General features: G+C 42.9%; 1 protein-coding gene across 1 annotated transcript; it reads left to right on the forward strand.

Annotated features, from left to right (window-relative positions):
• The first annotated feature begins 719 nt into the window (after positions 1–719).
• On the forward strand, positions 720–20478 carry LOC120044205 (proline-serine-threonine phosphatase-interacting protein 2-like). Its single transcript, XM_038988804.1, has 15 exons — positions 720–863; positions 1632–1732; positions 2784–2858; positions 8754–8788; positions 8945–9051; positions 9457–9519; positions 15500–15598; positions 16123–16168; positions 16304–16383; positions 16596–16694; positions 16878–16974; positions 19120–19204; positions 19392–19426; positions 19574–19641; positions 19795–20478. Exons 1-14 carry the CDS (start codon positions 831–833, stop codon positions 19624–19626), a joined length of 1008 nt encoding a protein of 335 aa, XP_038844732.1. The 5' UTR covers positions 720–830; the 3' UTR covers positions 19627–19641; positions 19795–20478.
• Positions 20479–20847: the final 369 nt, after the last annotated feature.

Genomic DNA, 20847 nt, shown 5'->3' on the forward strand with positions numbered 1-20847 from the left:
ACTGTCCAGTTTGAGTGTTTGTTGCAGCTCGTTCCAGTCGCTAGCTGCAGCGAACTGAAAAGAGGAGCGAGCCAGGGATGTGTGTGCTTTGGGGGCCTTTAACAGAATGTGACTGGCAGAACGGGTGTTGTATGTGGAGGATGAGGGCTGCAGTAGATATCTCAGATAGGGGGGAGTGAGGCCTAAGAGGGTTTTATAAATAAGCATCAACTAGTGGGTCTTGCGACAGGTATACAGATGACTTGTTAGATATTGCTGTACTGTCGGAACTAGAAGCACAAGCATTTTGCTACACTTGGAATAACATCTGCTAACCATGTGTATGTGAAAAAAGACGATTTGATTTGATTTGAGGAAGAGAAGCTGTTGCCTTGGCAGCAGCTAATGGGGATCCATAATAAGTACAAGTACTTCACTTCTGTATGTCAGCTTGCCAATGAGGATTTTTAACTGTTCTCCAGATATAACCTGATTTCACCAATAAAAGCATATTTACAAGAGAAGGGCATAAATACAGATAAAAGAGGAACCAAGAGCCAATAGATTCAAAGATATCCTTTATTCTCTCCTGCTGTTCCGCTTGTGACCACCAAGTGGCCCCTCTCTCTCGCTCTTGCGCTCTCTCGCTCCTTGCGCTCTCGCGCTCTCTCTCTCCTGCTGTAGATCATGGTCGTTAGGACCCAGCAAAGAATATTTAGTGCTCCATTGAGATATGAGCGGAGTCATAAACGCAACAATCCAATGGGAAGTCCATCAGTCACTAACACAGTATTAACATCGCAAAAACCAGCGGAATTACAAGAGTTGTACTGCCGCTATTCTTGTCTACAATGAGAGAACTTCACTTTAAGGATTACTTTTGGGTAAGTGCAAATGTTTGTATTTGCGTTGTGTGTCATCTGAGCTTAACCCTCATTAACTGTGCTTTCAGAACTATTTGTTTTTAGAGATCGAAATCAGATTTCGAAGTATTAACAAGTTTTAAACACAACTGAAGGAGCATACACAATTATCTATTTAACAAGTCTAGTGATGTTTGTTAGGTCATTGAATTTATTCAGAATATTACACACTGCATGGACTGGCTATTTTATTAGCACGTCTCTAACCCAGGAGTGTAGTTCTGGTCCTTTTGAACACCTTGTAATATGTGCAGATGCCAATCAAATTTGCAGGACTCAGGAGTATACCTACCCCTGCAGTGTAGGCCTACTGTATACCTCTTTAATCACGTGGTTAAAATGATTATATGTCATTATCTCATGCAGACATACATTACAGGGCACGTCAACTGCAGTTTATCATCCCAAACACATGTTTATTCATGCTCACGAAATACTTATATTGCTTCATTGCTGTTAGCTTTATTGTTTCCGTAGTCTGATGTATTGTGTGCTAAAACCCATTGGGAAGCTTTTACATTCTGGATTATTTTGGTTTTAGCCCTTGGGGGTCTTCTCTCTGTCAGTAATGTTGTAATGAGTTGTTTCCTTTTTGATAGACTGTTAAAAGGCAATGCAGTGAGGAGTATAGGATTTTGATAGACCAATACTGGGAGGGTGTGAGAGACCCTCCATGGTGTGCTATGATTTGATTACTTATTGTTATTCCATCTTCCCCAATGTTGCCAGAACGGGGAGCTGACCAGTACCGGGGGTTATGACTGTGTCATCCAGCATCTCAACGATGGTAAGAGGACATGCAAGGAGATAGAAGACTTCATGAAAGCCAGGTGAGAAACCATGTGAGATATCATCCAATAGAAACCATTAGTTGAATCCTCAGACTACTACAGAGAATATGCTCTGAAACAACAGTATGGATGCTGTTATTCTGTCTAGGTGACAGCGCCCACAGGTTCTGCTGCCATGTTGTTGTTGTTGTGTCTATGTTTATTTTAACTGAATATCAGTAATGTTTTGTTGTGGACTGACCTTTTCAAAGGGCATGAGGGCTTCGTTCCACGATACAGAAGTAACAAAGTCAGTCATGATTTATTTTCCACCATGCTTTAGATCATGTGGACGCAGAAGGATTAATCATTCTATATCTAGGCAAAGTGTACTGTGAATGGTTGTTGGTGTTCAACGAACACTGCTGCAGTGTTTCCTGTTTCTGGTGTCACTGAGTGTGCACTTACAGTAAAAGCGAGTGGTTCATCTGTTTTATCTGTTATTTCCTCATTTAGGACAGAAATGACACTATTATCCAATGGTCTAGAATGATGTTAGTGTTAATTTAATACAGTATTCAGACTATAGCTTACATATTTGTCTTTAGCTCTTGTCCTACATATTTACTGTGTATTCACCTCACGATTTTGAATGTGGAGATTTGTCCTACCAATCTAAATTCCTGACCAACTGATACAGCATACTTGATCAAACTTCTAATTATGAATCATTATTATGTTTAATAGTTTTACATTTTTTGTTTGCTCCCTCCTCTCTGGACTGTACTGTTTAATGATTAATCCAAGCACAATACAGACTGTGCAATCAGTCATGCACAAGGAAACAACTCCATAATAACACTGTTATATTGAAAGATATAAAGTGTGATTTTGCATGTGTTAGTTCCTCTAAGATAAAGAAATTGAATGCCATTTTGAAGTTATCTTTTTTTAATCTCGTGGACACTGTGGACTTCCCCTCTGTGGTGCATTGTGGTGTAGATCCTCATGCGATTGCCTAATGTTCTCTCATGCGCATACTGTAGCTAATGTTTGTTAACTGTATACCTTGTTGAATGCACATATGAAGAGATGTGTTTGGTTCTTTCAGAGCATCCATAGAGGAGAAGTATGCCAAAGAGCTACTGGGTCTCTCCAAAAAGGTGTGTGGGCACAATGAGATGAAGTAAGTAAATATTCCTGTTGCTGATGTTATTGATTCTTGAGTAGACATTGCTTGCCATCAGTCAGGGACTGTAGAAATGTATACAAAAAATATTTGAAAGCCCTGCTATTGAAGGTAGATACACTTGTAATGGGCTTCAGGTGCGGACTGGAACCAAAAATCGGCCTTGGCATTTCTAACCCACCTGTAAAATGTTTTCCTTGAGGCCCTCACACCTGCCTATTTTTTCCCCCCCCTAATTTTAAAATCAAAAACCCAAGGTAGACAGGCCCACTAGGCAACAAATTGACCAGCCCATCTGGCATTTGCCCAAAATACCAGATGACCAGTACCCCCGATGGGCTTGGTTAAAAGCCATCACATATTTAATAGCCTTCTGATTGCCTGGGTGCCAGTCTGTCTCTCAAGCAAGACAAGGAAATACAAACGTATATAGAGTTGTTGATATTGTCTTGTACACAGCCTTCAGATGGCACACTAGAAGGCTGTGAATCTAGCCACTGATAGCACTGTCTGACGTTGACAAAACCGTTTTGTTTCGCATGTAAAAAGATGGTATCTGCAGTGGCTCAATGGCCCATGCAGCACTATACATAGAGATACAAGTATGCATTAAGGCATTAGTATTATTAGTGTGTTAATGTTATTAGATTGAATTGCTTTTGAGCCTTTTTTTTTTTGAGAAGGATTCTGTCAGTGGCTTGAGTGCCCATCCTGTTTTAGTTTTGAGGTCTGGTGTTTGGAGGGGGTTTTAATGTAAACCCAATGAAGGTGCTAAGATACACTGAAAGGGTTTTAAAACAGAATTGAAGTATTCTGAAACACCCAAAGTGGTTCTTCAATCTGAGGATTGGTGTTTTCAAGAGAGTGTCGTGAAAGCACTTCTCAATGCATGTAAAAGGCACCATCAAAAACACAACAATATTTTTTTGTGGACTGTCTCTCATACAATCAAATGGTTTAGAAATGCAACTAGTTACTGTAAATATTGATCGATTATAATTTTCAATCAATATTTTAAAACTTATTGTAGGCTCTTTTGCACATTCAGAGACAGAGCTGTCAAATGTTCCACAATTTTCTGAAATATCTTACATTTTTTAAGAAGACACTGGGCTAATACGACTCAGGATATGACTCAGATGCAGACACAGGAGACGGAAGGTTCAATATACAGAGTAGTTTATTAAAACCACAGGAGGCAGGGAAAGGGCAGGTCGGGGACAGGCAGAGGTTCGTAACCAGGCCCGAGTCTGATAGGTACAGGGCGGCAGGCAGGCTCGGGGTCAGGGCAGGCAGAAAAGGTTGGAACCGGAAGAACTAGAAACCAAGGACTAATTATGAACAGGAGTACGGGAAAAACACGCTGGTAGGCTTGACGAGAGAAGACAAACTAGCAACAGACAAACAGAAAACACAGGTATAAATGCACAGGGGAAATGGGCGACACCTGGAGGGGCGTGGAGACAAGCACAAGACAGGTGAAACAGATCAGGGTGTGACATGGGATTGTAATACTTTTCCTAGAGCCTGGCCTATTGTGATATTATACATTATGTTACAAATCAAAATGTTTAGGGCAACCTATAGCAGAGGTAACATGTATAAAGTGGGTCTTCATCACTGGTATTTGTGTGACAAGGTGGATTTGAACCTGGGTCTCCTGTTTGTCAAGACACTGCCTTAGTCCACTCAGACAGTCTTCAGGACTCAATGGTTTAACTGAACCAGCCTTGTAACACTGAGCACATGGGCCCAATTCATACTTGAGATGAGTAGACTTAACATGGACTTAAGTCAATAGGACGTGGACTTAATTAAAAAATAATTCTGAATACCTAAACTTCTATCAAGTTTGAGTAGGACCTCTGAAGAATATTTTTGTGGAATTCCACCTTCATTCCACCGCTCGGATGCTTTCTCCGGTGAGATAAATTTGCAAGTGGCTGAAACTAAGAAAAGTTGGTAGGTGCACAGTGCACTGTTCGGATGCTGGAACTATTTTGGATAACCATGCAAAGGTAGCCTACTTTTTGAAGTGATTTGTTTTACAATAAGATGAAAACATCATGACTGGTTGTGTTCATGGCACATAAAAAGATAATACATTTTACGTTTACTCCAAACTGAATTTATTTAGCTACGAAAACAATTGTTTCTATTGGAGGTAGTTCCCTCCCTGTTCTGTTTGCTTCTGCTTGGTTCTTAAACTGTAAACTGTTTCCGCTGCAGGATGTAATGAATAAACCCCGGTTTTCTGAGTGCTACATGTAGTTAATTGACACATGTCACTGGCTTGTTTGTCTATTACCTTTGTGAGCTTTGTCTATAGCCTATGGCTTACCATGCCACATGTTATTGCATCCCACTTTTGACATTCATATTATCTTGTTGCTATATTTGCATACCTTTTATTCCTGTATATGCATTTCATATATTGCTATTTATATGTTTAATTATTGGATATTCATATTGCAATTTATTTATATTATAGCAGTTAATAACTAATTATGCATTCATGTACTTCATATGTAATTATTGCTTGTTATGTGGTTTCTCTGTCTCCCTGCAGAAAACCATACATACATACTGTTCAAAAGTTCGGGGTCACTTAGAAATGTCCTTTTTTTGAAAGAAAAGCAAATTTTTTTGTTCATTATACCCGCAAAACACCAGTCTCAACGTCAACAGTGAAGCGGCAACTCCGAGATGCTGGCCTTCTAGGCAGAGTTGCAAAGAAAAAGCCATATCTCAGCCAATAAAAAGAAAAGATTAAGATGGGCAAAATTACACAAACACTAGACAGAGGAACTCTGCCTAGACCAGCATCTCGGAGTCGCCTCTTCACTGTTGACGTTGAGACTGGTGTTTTGCAGGTACTATTTAATGAAGCTGCCAGCTGAGGACTTGTGAGGCGTCTCTTTCTCAAACTAGATACTCTAATGTACTTGTCCTCTTGCTCAGTTGTGCACCGGGGCCTCCCACTCTTCTTTCTATTCTGGTTAGAGCCAGATTGCGCTGTGCTGTGAAGGGAATAGTACACAGCGTTGTATGAGATCTTCAGTTTCTTGGCAATTTCTCGCATGTAATAGCCTTCATTTCTCAGAAAAAGAATAGACTGACGAGTTTCAGAAAAAAGTGCTTTGTTTCTGGCCATTTTGAGCCTGTAATCGAACCCACAAATGCTGATGCTCCAGATACTCAACTAGTCTTATGAAGAACAGTTTTATTGCTTCTTTAATCAGCACAACAATTTTCAGCTGTGCTAACATCATTGCAAAAGGGTTTTCTAATGATCAATTCTTTTTAAATGATAAACTTGGATTAGCTAACACAACGTGCCATTGGAACACAGGAGTGATGGTTGTTGATAATGGGCCTCTGTAGGACTATGTAGATATTCCATAAAAAATCTGCCGTTTCCAGCTACAATAGTCATTTACAACATTAACAATATCTACATTGTATTTCTGATCAATTTGATGTTGTTTTAATGGACAAAAAATTAGCTTTTCTTTCAAAAACAAGGACATTTCTAAGTGACCCCAAACGTTTGAACAGTAGTGTACATACAAACTTACATACATACATACATACATACAGTACCAGTCAAAGGTTTGGACACACCCACTCATTCAAAACTATGAAATAACACACATGGAATAATGTAGTAACCAAAAATGTGTTAAACATATCAAAATCTATTTTAGATTCTTCAAAGTAACCACCCTTTGTCTTGATGACAGCTTTGCACACTCTTGGCATTCTCTCAACCAGCTTCACCTGGAATGCTTTTCCAAAAGTCTTGAAGAAGTTCCCACATACGGTATGTTGAGCACTTGTTGGCTGCTTTTCCTTCACTCTACGGTCCAACTCATCCCAAACCATCTCAATTGGGTTGAGGTCGGGTGATCGTGGAGGCCAGATGGGATGGCGTATCGCTGCAGAATGCTGTGGTAGACATTTTGGTTAAGTTTGCCTTGAATTCTAAATCAATCACGACAGTGTCACCAGCAAAGCACCCCCACACCATCACACCTCTTCCTCCATGCTTCCCGGTGGGAACCACACATGCGGAGATCATCCATTCACCTACTCTGCGTCTCACAAAGACATGGTGGTTGGAACCAAAAATCTCAAATTTGGACTAATCAGACGAAGGACAGATTTCCACCGGTCTAATGTCCATTGTTCGTGTTTCTTGGCCCAAGCAAGTCTCTTCTTATTATTATTGGTGTCCTTTAGTAGTGGTTTCTTTACAGAAATTTGACCATGAAGGCCTGATTCACGCGGTCTCCTCTGAATAGTCGATGTTGAGATGTGTCTGTTACATTTATTTGGGCTGTAATTTCTGAGGCTGGTAACTTTAATGAACGTATCCTCTGCAGCAGAGGTAACTCTGGGTCTTCCTTTACTGTGGCGGCCCTCACAAGAGCCAGTTTCATCATAGCGCTTGATGGTTTTTGCGACTGCACTTGAAGAAACTTTCAAAGTTCTTGACATTTTCCGGATTGACTGACCTTCATGTCTTAAAGTAATGATGGACTGCCATTTCTCTTTGCTTATTTGAGCTGTCCTTGCCATAATATGGACTCGGTCTTTTACCAAATAGGGCTTTCTTTTGTATACCAACCTTACCTTGTCATAACACAACTGATTGGCTCAAATGCATTAAGAAGGAAAGAAATTCCACAAATAAACTTTTAACAAGGCACATCTGTTAATTGAAATGCATTCCAGGTGACTACCTCATGTGGCTGGTTGAGAGAATGCCAAGAGTGTGCAAAGCTGTCATCAAGGCAAGGGGTGGCTGCTTTGAAGAATCTGAAATATAAAATATATTTTGATTTGTTTAACACTTTTTTTGGTTACTACATGATTCCATATGTGTTATTTCATAGTTTTGATGTCTTCACTACTATTCTACAATGTAGAAAATAGTAAAAATAAAGAAAAACTCTTAAATGAGTAGGTGTGTCTAAACTTTTGACTGGCTGGTACTGTACGTACCTACAAACATACATACTACGTACTACGTTTCCCACTGGCTGGTCAATCCTAATCACAACCAATCAAGACAAGGATCACAGATTAATGCCAACTGAACTGTCAATTGTCAATCATATCATCTATCTGAATAGAATGTATATGAACATATCTGAATATAATGTCATTCCCTTGATTTTTGAACAATATGAATATTATAAATACCTTACAGATCTTGTAACTGTCTTACTTTATCAATATAAAAATGTGAAAGACCTGTTAATGTTTTGCCATTGGATAATTTGCAAAGAAAAGATAAAGCATTTGACGCTTGTACATATGATTAATTGTGCTTTTATTAATTATAATCCTAGACAATCTTATTAGTTTGTATTTTCACAAAACTATATTTTCTGGTGTTCTTTGTTTGTGAATAATACTCTACATTTGACATTCTGAAATGACCAAAGAGGAGTTTATCAACACACACCGTATAAGAGCAGGGAATGCATTCTGCACTAGAAAGGATTCGAAAGACCATCATTAGTGTTTAGGAGCTTTAGAGGGAGGAAACGGCACCAAAAGAGAATGAATCTATTTCTGCACTAAACAGGACTCGAAACAACAAAATAGTGTTTTTATCATTTCCCTGTAGCGCTCCCAATCTCTGGCAAGGTGTTGCACAACTCTAGATTATTTGGTGTTACAACACACCGTGTCATGTTTCGGAAAATCTCAGAATGATATGTTTCAACACTCTAGCAAAGTCAAGGTTTTGTCACCTTAACGTTGGTGGCAGCTCAGTTGCCGCTAGTTGTAGTGTTACAAAACGCTTACATTTTAACAGCGTAGGTTGTACTGCATGCATTACTTTTCATAAAGCTGGTGTTTGTTTGTTTCATTATTTAGCACACTGAAGAGATCGCTGGACATGTTCAAACTGCGTAAGTGTTTTGCTGTCACAACAAATGTTTCTGATGAATGTTGATGACTAAGCTCAAATCTTTCTATTTCCATGTGTGAGTGAGTGAGTTCGTGTGTGTGTGTGTGTGTGTTCATGTAATATACTAACTCCCTCAAAACCCTCCTTTACAACATAGAAACTGAACATGTGAGTTTATCACACCTACAACTGGCACAAACAATGCGGGACGAGGCAAAAAAACTGGAGGACTTCAGGGAGAGACAGAAAGAAGCAAGAAAAAAGGTACATTAGAAACCAACCAATTACTTTAAAAAAACGACACATAAATGTAGGAATTCATACGACCTTTAATTACTAATAGACCTTATACATTGCTAATACTGTGCACTTTGCTTAATAGTGAATGCAGTTATAGTGATCAATTGCTTATCAACCGCTTATATCAACTTATGTAGTGAGGCGAGCCACCAACCAGAGGGTTGCCAGTTCGAATACCATGTCTGACGAAAACCTGAAACCTCTGTGTGTCTTTCGGGATGGGATGGGAAGTCAGATTTCAGTTGGACCTTGTGATCTTAATCCTAATCGCCCTGCACAGATGTGATAATTATCGGGGTGCAAATCATGGATATATCATCTCTATCTTCTTTGCTTTAATATAATATATTTGACACCTCTTCTTCACAGGTAGAACAACAGATGGATGCCCTACACAAACAGAGGGCCACGCAGTTCAAGAAAACCATGGAGGTAAACTGGAGAACTTTCCTACATTTTTTGTCAAACCAGCAGTTATCATCCCTGAACTAAGTAATCCCGAATTGATCATCTGTTCTCTAAAGGCATGTCTGGTTTCAGTCATCATGCTACCAAAACATGAAGCAGTCTTGCAATCTAAGTAATACTTAATCTGAGAAGAGGGAAGTTCATCAACAGCCATGGGGAGTGAAGAATGGAGGAACCTCTCAAATAAATGGAGAGTTTCATTATATGTACTGGGGCACCTCAATTAAATGGGAAGTTACTGTAAATTACATACATATTATGTAGCCTACAAAAGCAGGTCACTGAGCAGGTCCCTTTTCTAGTCAGGTCTATTTAGACTACATGTGGTTTGTAAAACATTATGACAATGAAGTCTGTTCCATTCAGATGAAGGATCTTAATTTGACCTCTATTGTCACAGCAAAATAATCCTGCAGCCACATAATGTTGCTTGATCAGTGGTTAGGCTTTCAGCTGGCTAAAAGTAGTCTTCATGAAAAGTGCAATACTGTTATTATAACCGTGTGTTAGTGTTGGTTTTCAGTGAATTTATGTAAATCATGAAGGTCATCTGCATTTCCTTGGGTGCAGGACAAATCTCAGCAACAGAAGAGATATCAAATTAAGGTCCTACAACTGTATCGGGTTCTGGGAATAACAATAGCTATAAAAACAAATGTTCCTTCTGTTTTCCTTATTATTCCCTTCTATCCTGCAGGGCTACAGGGCAAAGGTTACTAGTAAACACAAGTTGTGCTTTGTGCAGTTCCACTCAGAGAACGCTGGAGTCAGTCCTGGGCACATATTCACATTTTAGATTATGATGAATGAGATCAAATCAGATTTTATTTGTCACATGTTGAATACAATATGTGTAGACCTTACAGGGAAATGCTTACTTACGAGCCCTTAACCAACAATGCAGAGTAATAAAAAAGTAAGTAAGAAATATTTGCTAAATAATCTAAAGGAAAAATAGTAACATAATAAAAATAACAGTAATGAGGCTATATACAGGGCGTACCGGTACCGAGTCAATGTGCTGGGGTCGAGGTAATTGAGGTAATATGTCAAGTATATGTCAGTTCTTCAAGGCAAAACTGCTCCAGCTCCTTCAAGTTGGATGGGTTCCGCTGGTGTACAGCAATCTTTAAGTCATACCACAGATTCCCAATTGGATTGAGGTCTGGGCTTTGACTAGGCCATTCCAAGACATTTAAATGTTTCCCCTTAAACCACTTGTGTTGCTTTAGCAGTATGCTTAGGGTCATTGTCCTGCTGGAAGGTGAACCTCCGTCCCAGTCTCAAATCTCTGGAAGTCTGAAACAGGTTTCCCTCAAGAATTTCCCTGTATTTAGCGCCATCCATCATTCCTTCAATTCTGACCAGTTTCCCAATCCCTGCCAATGAAACACATCCCCACAGCATGATGCTGCCACCACCATGCTTCACTGTGGGGATGGTGTTCTCCGGGTGATGAGAAGTGTTGGGTTTGCGCCAGACATAGCGTTTTTCCTTGATGGCCAAAGAGCTCAATTTTAGTCTCATCTGACCAGAGTACCTTCTTCCATGTGTTTGGGGAGTCTCCCACATGTCTTTTGATGAACACCAAACATCTTTAAGCAATGGCTTTTTCTGGCCACTCTTCCGTAAAGCCCAGCTCTGTGGAGTGTACGGCTTAAAGTGGTCCTATGGACAGATACTCCAATCTCCGCTGTGGAGCTTTGCAGTTCCTTCAGGGTTATCTTTGGTCTCTTTGTTGCCTCTCTGATTAATGTCCTCCTTGCCTGGTCTGTGAGTTTTGGTGGGCTGGCCCTCTCTTAGCAGGTTTGTTGTGTTGCCATATTCTTTCCATTTTTAATAATGGATTTAATGGTGCTCTGTGGGATGTTCAAAGTTTCTGATATTTTTTTATAACCCAACCCTGATCTGTACTTCTCCACAACTTTGTCCCTGACCTGTTTGGAGAGCTCCTTGGTCTTCATAGTGCCGCTTGCTTGGTGGTGCCCCTTGCTTAGTGGTGTTGCAGACTCTGGGGCCTTTCAGAACAGGTGTGTGTATATATACTGAGATCATGTGACAGATCATGTGACACTTGGATTGCACACAGGTGGACTTTATTTAACTAATTATGTGATTTTTGAAGGTAATTGGTTGCACCAGATCTTATTTAGGGGCTTCGTAGCAAAGGGGGTGAATACATATGCACGCACCACTTTTAATTTTTAAAATATTAAAAATATTTTTTGAAACAAGTCATTTTTTTCATTTCACTTCACCAATTTGGACTTTGTTTTGTATGTCCATTACATGAAAGCCATTTAAAATACAGGTTGTAATGAAAGAAAATAGGAAAAACGCCAAGGGGGTGAATACTTTTGCAAAGCACTGTACTCATTCAAGGGTTTTTCTTATTTTTTAAAACTATTTTCTACATTGTATAATGATAGATAAGACATCAATACTATTAAATAACACATGTAGTAACCAAAAAAGTGTTAAACAAATCAAAATATATTTTATATTTCAGATTCTTCAAAGTAACCACCCTTTGCCTTGATGACAGCTTTGCACACTCTTGGCATTCTCTCAACCAACTTCACCTGGAATGCTTTTCAAAAGTGTTGAAGTAGTTCCCACATATGCTGAGCACGTGTTGGCTGCTTTCCTTCACTTTGTGGTCCATCTCATCTCATCCCAAACCATCTCAATTGGTTTGACGTATGACTTGGCGTTCCTGTAGTGCTTGCCATGTAATAGCAGAGAGAACAGTCTATGACTTGGGTGACTGGTGTGTTTGACCATTTTTAGGGCCTTCCTCTAACACCGCCTGGTTTAGAGGTCCTGGATGGCAGGGAGCTCGACCCCAGGGATGTACGCCTTGCGGTCAGATGCCAAGCAGTTGCCATACCAAGCGGTGATGCAACCAGCAGGATGCTCTTGATGGTGCAGCTGTAGAACCTTTGGAGGGTCTGAGGACCCATGCCAAATCTTTTCAGCCTCCTGAGGGGGAATAGGCGTTGTCGTCACGACTGTGTTGTTCTGCTTGGACCAACTTAGGTCCTTAGTGATGTGGACACCAAGGAACTTGAAGCTCTCGACCTTCTCCACTGCAGCCCCGTCGATGTGAATGTGAGCGTGCTTGGCCCTACCTTTCCTTTAGTCCACGGTCAGCTCCTTTGTCTTGCTCACGTTGAGGGAGATGTTGTTGTCCTGGCACCACACTATCCTCCCTATAGACTGTCTCATTGTTGTTGGGGATCAGGCCTACCACCGTCGTTGGCAAACTTAATGATGGTGTGAGAGTTGTGCATGGACACACAGTCGTTGGTGAACAGGGAGGACAGGAGGGGACTAAGCACGCACCCCTGAAGGACCCCTTTGTTGAGGGTCAGCATGGCGGATGTTTTATTGTCTACCCTCACCACCTGGGGGTGGCCCCTCAGGAAGTACAGAATCCAGTTGCAGAGGTGTCCAGTCCCATGATCCTTAGCTTAGTAATGAGCTTGGAGGGCACTATTGTGTTGAACACTGAGCTGTAGTCAATGAACAGCATTCTCACGTAGGTGTTCATTTTGACCAGGTGGGAAAGGGCAGTGTGTAGTGCAGTAGAGATTGTATCATGTGTGGATCTGTTGGGGTGGTATGTGAATTGGAGTTGGTCCAGAATTTCTGGGATGATGGTTTTGATGTGAGCCATGACCAGCCTTTTCAAAACATTTCATCACTACAGATGTGAGTGCTACGGGGCTATAGTCATTTAGACAGGTTACCTTGGCGTTCTTCGGCACAGGGACTATGGTGGTCTGCTTGAAACATGTAGGTATTACAGACTAGGTCAAGGAGAGGTTAAAAATATCAGTGAAGACACTTGCCAGCTGGTCTGCACATGCTTTGAGTACGCGTCCTGGTAATCTTTCTGACCCTGTGGCCTTGTGAATTTGAACCTGTTTAAGGGTCTTACAAAAAAAGGCTACGAAGAGCGTGACCATAAAGTCTTCTGGAACAGCTGGTGTTCTCGTGCATGGTTCAGTGTTGCTTGCCTTGAAGCGAGCATAGAAGGAATTTAGCTCGTCTGGTAGGCTCCCGTCACTGGGCAGCTCACGGCTGGGTTTCCCTTTTTAATCTGTGATAGTTTGCAAGCCCTGCCACATCCGATGAACATAGTAGAACTCGATCTTAGTCCTCTAACGCTTTTCCTGTTTGATGGTTCGTCGTAGGGCGTAGCAGGGTTTCTTATAAGCGTCCAGATTAGTGTCCCGCTCCTTGCCTGTAATCCATGGCTTCTGCTTGGGATATGAACGTACCTTCACTATGGGGACAACGTCGTCGATGCACTTATTAATGAAGCCGGTGACTGATGTGGTATACTGCTAAATGCCATCGGATGAATCCCAGAACATATTCCAGACTGTGCTAGCAAAACAGTCCTGTAGCCTAGCATCCGCTTCATCGGACCACTTCTGTAATTGAACACTGGTTGAGTGCGGGCACTGATACCTCTTGTTTGAGTTTTTGCTTGTAGGCAGGAATCAGGAAGATAGAGTTGTGGTCCGATTTTCCAAATGGAGAGCTGTAAAGATGATCTCGAATTTTCTTTCCCCTAGTTGCACATTTGACATGCTGGTAGAAATGAGGTAAAACGGATTTCAGTTTTCTTGCGTTAAAGTCCCCGGTCACGAGGAATGCGATCTCTGAATGAGAATTTTCTTGTTTGGTTATGCCTTGTACAGCTCGTTGAGTGCATGTAACGGCTGTCGTCGGTGGAAGAAGGAGAGGACCAATGCGCAGCGTGGTAATTGTTCATCTTATTTAATGGAAGTGAACAACTCAAAATAAAAACAACAAAAGTGACAACCGAAACAGTTCTATCTGGTGCAGACACACAAAGACTGAAAACAACCACCCACAAAACCCAACACAAAACAGGCTACCTAAATATGGTTCCCAATCAGAGACAACACAAAACACCTGCCTCTGAGAACCATATCAGGCCAAACACAGAAATAGGAAAACATAGAAATATAAACATAGACTGCCCACCCCAACTCACGCCCTGACCATACTAAATAAAGACAAAACAAAGGAAATTAAGGTCAGAACGTGACAGTGCAGTCTTCGTGCCAGCATTGGTTTGTGGTGGTAAATAGACAGCTACAAAGAATATAGATGAGAACTCTCTTGGTAAATAGTGTGGTCTACGGCTTATCACAAGGTACTCTAACTAAGGTGAGCAAAACTTAGAGACTTCTTTAATATTAGAGATCGTGCACCAGCTGTTGTTAATAAAGAGACACAGACCCTCCCCCTGATCTTACCGGAGGCTGCTGTTCTGTCTTGCCGATTCACGGAAAACCCAGCTAACTGTAAATTATCCATGTCCTTGTTCAGACACGACTCGGTGAAACATAAAATATTACAGTTTTTAATGTCCCGTTGATAAGATATTCTCGAACGTAGCTCATCCAGTTCATTCACTAGTAGTTGCACGTTCACCAGTAGAACAGAGGGTAGAAGTGGATTATCCACTCGCCGACGCAGTCTCGCCAGGCATCTGGCTCGCCGACCCCTGTAGCGGCATCTCCTCTTCTTACGAATTACGGGGGTTTGGGCCTGGTCCCGGAAGAGATCAGCACTCCAACTCTGTCTCTTTCTAAGCGTCTGGCGTTTTTCATTGGTCAGACAAAGTGGTACTGTTAGGGCTGGGCATGTTGTGCCACATTGCCATGCCAACTGCTACTGAAACATCAGGCATTTTATACACAGTGGAATGACCTCAGAGTGTTGAAAAATGCAGGTTGTGGTAGTTGAATTCAATTGCATGGGCTTCATGTTTTATTTAGAGACTTTAATGTTATGTGAAGACAGTATAGAGTCTAGTAGAGTCAGTAAACTATATTATCAGTTATTTCCTACCATCACCCCCCCACCAACCCCCCCTCCCTGTCCATGTCGTTAACCACAGTCAAAGAAGACATATGAGCAGAAGTGTCGCGACAAAGAGGAAGCAGAACAGAACATGAACCGAAACACCAGCACCAGCAATGTCAAGCAGCAGGAAAAGGTGAGTAATCTGAGAGACTGTGGGGGGTTGGGCAGGGGGTTGTGGGGGGTTGGGCAGGGGGTTGGGGGGGGTCTAGTGGTAGTGCTGCTGCCCCCGGACCACACATTGCCCCTGCAGCCATAGGTTCAAAACCAGACAGCAACACTTTCCATTCTATGTCCATCTCCTTTATCTCATCAATCACTTATTCACTGTATTTGTTGATGATTTAAAAAAAGATACATCAAAAAGAAACAGAAAGCACTAGTGACAATAAATTATGTGAGTGAGCCATGGGAATCGTTTCAAAGGAAATAGCATACCTATTTTGAGCACAGGAATCAGAGCACAAAAATTAGGCCTACACTGGCCACAGGAAGAACAAGGCTATCTAGCTTGTACACTGTTAATGAAGAGGACATTTACAAATCAGACATGTGTTTTCACTCCTATATGCAGCATTGTATTGAAGTAAGTAATACCTGAACACAAGAAAGAGTTGAATAAAGTACAGAATCAGTGATTTTCTTTTCTTTATCTTTCAGCTATTGGCAAAAACACAGCAAGCAAAGCAGAATGCAGAAGAAGCTGGTAACAATGACAACATATTCTCCTTTGGTCTCTTAGCAACCATCAACAGGAAAACCACAATTGAATCTAAATATCATCTAAAATGTGCCTGTATACTATGGTCTCCCAAGATGTATCCTCTGATTTGAATCCCAGACAGGCTATACTTGCACAACGTGTCTGTGCTGGGAAAAACCAGGGAGGACTGGCAGAAAGAACACGTTAAAGCATGTGAGGTAAGGGCCAGAAAGCATGATGATATTTAGTTTCTTTGTTAGTTACATACTGTATTACTGGTGTAGTATGTGTAATAGTTTGACTACATCCAGGTATTTGTTTGTTAGCTATGTGTTGTAGTATTGGTATATATAATTTACATCCAGTTATTTGTTTGTCAGCTATAGGTTGTATTACTGGTATATATAATATAGTGCTCTGTTACATCCAGGTATTTGAGAAGCAGGAAGTGGAGAGGATCAATACTCTAAGGAACATGGTGTGGACTCACCTCAACCAGCTCTCCCAGCAGTGTGTCACCAGCGATGAGGTAAAGTGCTTCTAGGGACTCATCAATGTGCAATCTGCAATATTACTTACTGATATTGCATTTGTATTAATGATTCCCATTGATTTTCTAAGAATATAGCAAATGAAGGATTGTGGCTGTAAGTGACCTTCCGTATTGCTTTGTGTTTCTAACTCTTGTTTCTGTGTGTGTCTATGGGTTCAGCTTCATGAGGAAGTGAGGAAGTCTCTTGAACAGTGTGACATACAGGAGGATATAGAACACTTTGTGAACCTCAGACGGACTGGGGACAAACCGCCTGGTACAGTTCTCACTCTTCACAGATCACCTTTGACAACAGACACATACAATACATTATAGGTCCTCTAAGGACCACAAACAGACTGACTTTTTAGTGTCATCCATGATGGCATAAATGTTGTCCTAATTTTGGTGTGTCCGGGTCCCCCTCCCTAACAGTCTAGTTGTGTATTGTAGTTGTACTGTCCTCACCCCCTGGCCTTCTCTGTCCTCACCCCTCGCTCCTTGGCCTGCTCTGTCCTCACCCACTGGCCTGCTCTGTCCTCACGCCTCACCCCCTGGCCTGCTCTATCCTCACCCCACACTCGCTGGCCTGCTCTGTCCTCACCCCTCATTCCCTGCTCTGTCCTCGTCCCTCACCCCTCACTCTCTGGCCTGCTCTGTCCTCACTCCCTGCCCTGCTCTGTCCTCACCCCTCACCTCACCCCTCACCTCTCACTCCCTGGCCTGCTCTGTCCTCACCCCCTGGCCTGCTCTGTCCTCACCCCCTGGCCTGCTCTATCCTCACTCCCTGGCCTGCTCTGTCCTCACCTCCTGGCCTGCTCTCCTGGCCTACCCCTCATCCCCTGCTCTGTCCTCACCCTTCAACCCCTGGCCTGCTTTGTCCTCACCCCTCACCTCTCACCTCTCACCCCCTTGCCTGCTCTGTCCTCACCCCTCAACCCCAGGCCTGCTCTGTCCTCAAGGAGCGAGGGGTGAGGACAGAGCAGGCCAGGGGATGAGGGGTGAGGACAGAGCAGGGTAGGACGTGAGAGGTGAGGCCTGCTCTGTCCTCAACCCCTGGTCTTCTCTGTCCTCACCCCCTGGCCTGCTCTGTCCTCACCCTCATCCCCTGCTCTGTCCTCATCCCTCACTCCCTGGCCTGCTCTGTCCTCACTCCCTGGCCTGCTCTGTCCTCACCCCTCGCTCCCTGGCCTGCTCTGTCCTCACTCCCTGGCCTGCTCTGTCCTCACCCCTCGCTCCCTGGCCTGCTCTGTCCTCACCCCTCGCTCCCTGGCCTGCTTTGTCCTCACCCCTCACTCCCTGGCCTGCTCTGTCCTCACCCCCTGGCCTGCTCTGTCCTCACCCTTCAACCCCAGGCCTGCTCTGTCCTCACCCCTCATCCCCTGCTCTGTCCTCGTCCCTCACCCCTCACTCTCTGGCCTGCTCTGTCCTCACTCCCTGCCCTGCTCTGTCCTCACCCCTCATCCCCTGCTCTGTCCTCACCCCTCACCTCACCCCTCACCTCTCACTCCCTGGCCTGCTCTGTCCTCACCCCCTGGCCTGCTCTGTCCTCACCCCCTGGCCTGCTCTATCCTCACTCCCTGGCCTGCTCTGTCCTCACCTCCTGGCCTGCTCTCCTGGCCTACCCCTCATCCCCTGCTCTGTCCTCACCCTTCAACCCCTGGCCTGCTTTGTCCTCACCCCTCACCTCTCACCTCTCACCCCCTTGCCTGCTCTGTCCTCACCCCTCAACCCCAGGCCTGCTCTGTCCTCAAGGAGCGAGGGGTGAGGACAGAGCAGGCCAGGGGATGAGGGGTGAGGACAGAGCAGGGTAGGACGTGAGAGGTGAGGCCTGCTCTGTCCTCAACCCCTGGTCTTCTCTGTCCTCACCCCCTGGCCTGCTCTGTCCTCACCCTCATCCCCTGCTCTGTCCTCATCCCTCACTCCCTGGCCTGCTCTGTCCTCACTCCCTGGCCTGCTCTGTCCTCACCCCTCGCTCCCTGGCCTGCTCTGTCCTCACTCCCTGGCCTGCTCTGTCCTCACCCCTCGCTCCCTGGCCTGCTCTGTCCTCACCCCTCGCTCCCTGGCCTGCTTTGTCCTCACCCCTCACTCCCTGGCCTGCTCTGTCCTCACCCCCTGGCCTGCTCTGTCCTCACCCTTCAACCCCAGGCCTGCTCTGTCCTCACCCCTCATCCCCTGCTCTGTCCTCATCCCTCACCTCTCACTCCCTAGCCTGCTCTGTCCTCACCCCTCACTCCCTGGCCTGCTCTGTCCTCACCTCCTGGCCCTGCTCTGTCCTCAACCCTCACCCCCTGGCCTGGCCTGTTCTGTCCTCAACCCTCAACCCCTGGCCTGCTCTGTCCTCACCCCCTGGTCTGCTCTGTCCTCACCCCATGGCCTGCTCTGTCCTCACCCCCTGGTCTGCTCTGTCCTCACTCCTCAGCTCCTGTTCTGTATGAGAACTTCTACAGCGGTCAGAGGGTCCCCGTAGGACCACCATTCTCCCGAACGGCTCCTCCTATCACCAGGTGAGAGAGGTTTTATCAATAAAATTATTTTTCAAGCAAACCAAGAGTTGCTGAATATTGTTTCACCCTGAGAGAGGAACGACCCACACAGCAGATGAGGATCTTCACCTTGCCACAAAAAATCATGTTTTTCATAATTCTCATCATGTCATGTCGATTTCTATTTTGTCTGTTTTGTGAAAATCAGGAGAGGACCATTGCCCAATCCAAACAATACCGAAGGTACATGTTAAAAAACTCCAGAGATATACAGATAGATATTATGACAGTTGTCAGATTTGATCCATCATTTAATATATTGATAAACTGTTTTTAATGACAAGCCACTGTTTGTCTGTTTTATTTGTGCTTTGAATTCCTCTGCTGTAGGTGATGTGATCTACTCAACTGTAGATCCAGGCTACAGTGCTCTACAATACTAGAACATATATTCAGTGGTAAGTACTTTATTCTTCAGTATTACAGCTTTAGTCAAATGACCATTGTTATCACAATAAGTTTGAGCCTGACTAAAACCATGGGTTTATTTGTTTCTTAACTCGTTGTTTCCACTTTTCCATGGATATTGACTGCCTGGTGGATTTACACAGATGGCTGAGTGGGGATTCCTTCATTGATGGATATAAAGAGTGGACTCGGTGCCTTCGTGGTCATTCAACAGTGACACCTGACAAACCAACTACCAAAATATCAGCAATGCTGACGTTAGTAGAGCATGTTTGATTGTGTCACCATTGTGGTTTTATAGCTGTGTTATAAACAGTAAGATGATGTGTCATAGCTCAATATATGTAAATAGATTCCAGAATGTATGAATATACTTAGTTTTCTACAGTCTAAACCAGGAAATATAATTAAAGCAAAAATAAAAGTAATCACTTTATAAGTTATTAACATTTGGGACAGCAGACATTCCAAAGCATTTTGCAACTTTTCAATATAAGAGGGTTACTTTTATTTGTTGATTAATAACATGAATTTTACAACAATACAGGTACATGATCTAAACGTTTTAAAGTTGTGTGATAAAGGCAAAATAACTTTAATAATTTAAATATTTGTTGTTGAACAATAAATATGTTTGTCAGTCACTTAATTAACACATTATTCTGTATCTTTGTAGAACCTATTTGTTTCCTGTTGTGGTCGATAATAATCTGATTGGTCTGTACTTGAACACTACATTGTGTTACTCAGGCTAGTTTCTGGTTGATGATTGCACACAGATCTTGATAAGAAAATTGAATAAAGGGCAGTTTAAGGTTGTATTAAGCATTCCCTGATTGAGAATATTCTGTAAGTGACAATTGACATCATGGAGAGGTCAAACACACTCATAAATTATGTTTTGAAACACTGACAGACTTCCTTGTAAAAACTCACTTCCTACTCCAAGTGTTCTATTGTTTTAAAGTGAAGATCTCTTTCTGTTTCTGCTTAGTGTGGCAGCGGAAAGATCTCAATTGCACACTCCTCTCGCCTCTTTAGTCTCCTCAAAACCCATTAGAGAAGAAGGTCAAAGGAGCGGAACCTCTGGCTTTCTCATCCAATGGGTTTTTGTGAAGGAGACGAGGAGTATGCAATTGAAATCCTCCCACGACACGTAGCTGTGGAGATTCATATTGAGTCAGATCTCAGAAAGA

Source organism: Salvelinus namaycush, chromosome 3, assembly GCF_016432855.1.
Source record: "Salvelinus namaycush isolate Seneca chromosome 3, SaNama_1.0, whole genome shotgun sequence".
NCBI classification, from domain to species: domain Eukaryota; kingdom Metazoa; phylum Chordata; class Actinopteri; order Salmoniformes; family Salmonidae; genus Salvelinus; species Salvelinus namaycush.

What these genes read in the sequence shown, in the direction of transcription:
- LOC120044205 (XM_038988804.1), top strand. Translation starts at nt 831, where the DNA reads ATGAGAGAACTTCACTTTAAGGATTACTTTTGG. An exon ending in AGTGTGTCACCAGCGATGAG is followed by an intron (nt 16,695 to 16,877) that starts GTAAAGTGCTTC and finishes CTATGGGTTCAG; the next exon opens with CTTCATGAGGAAGTGAGGAA. An exon ending in GACTGGGGACAAACCGCCTG is followed by an intron (nt 16,975 to 19,119) that starts GTACAGTTCTCA and finishes CTCACTCCTCAG; the next exon opens with CTCCTGTTCTGTATGAGAAC.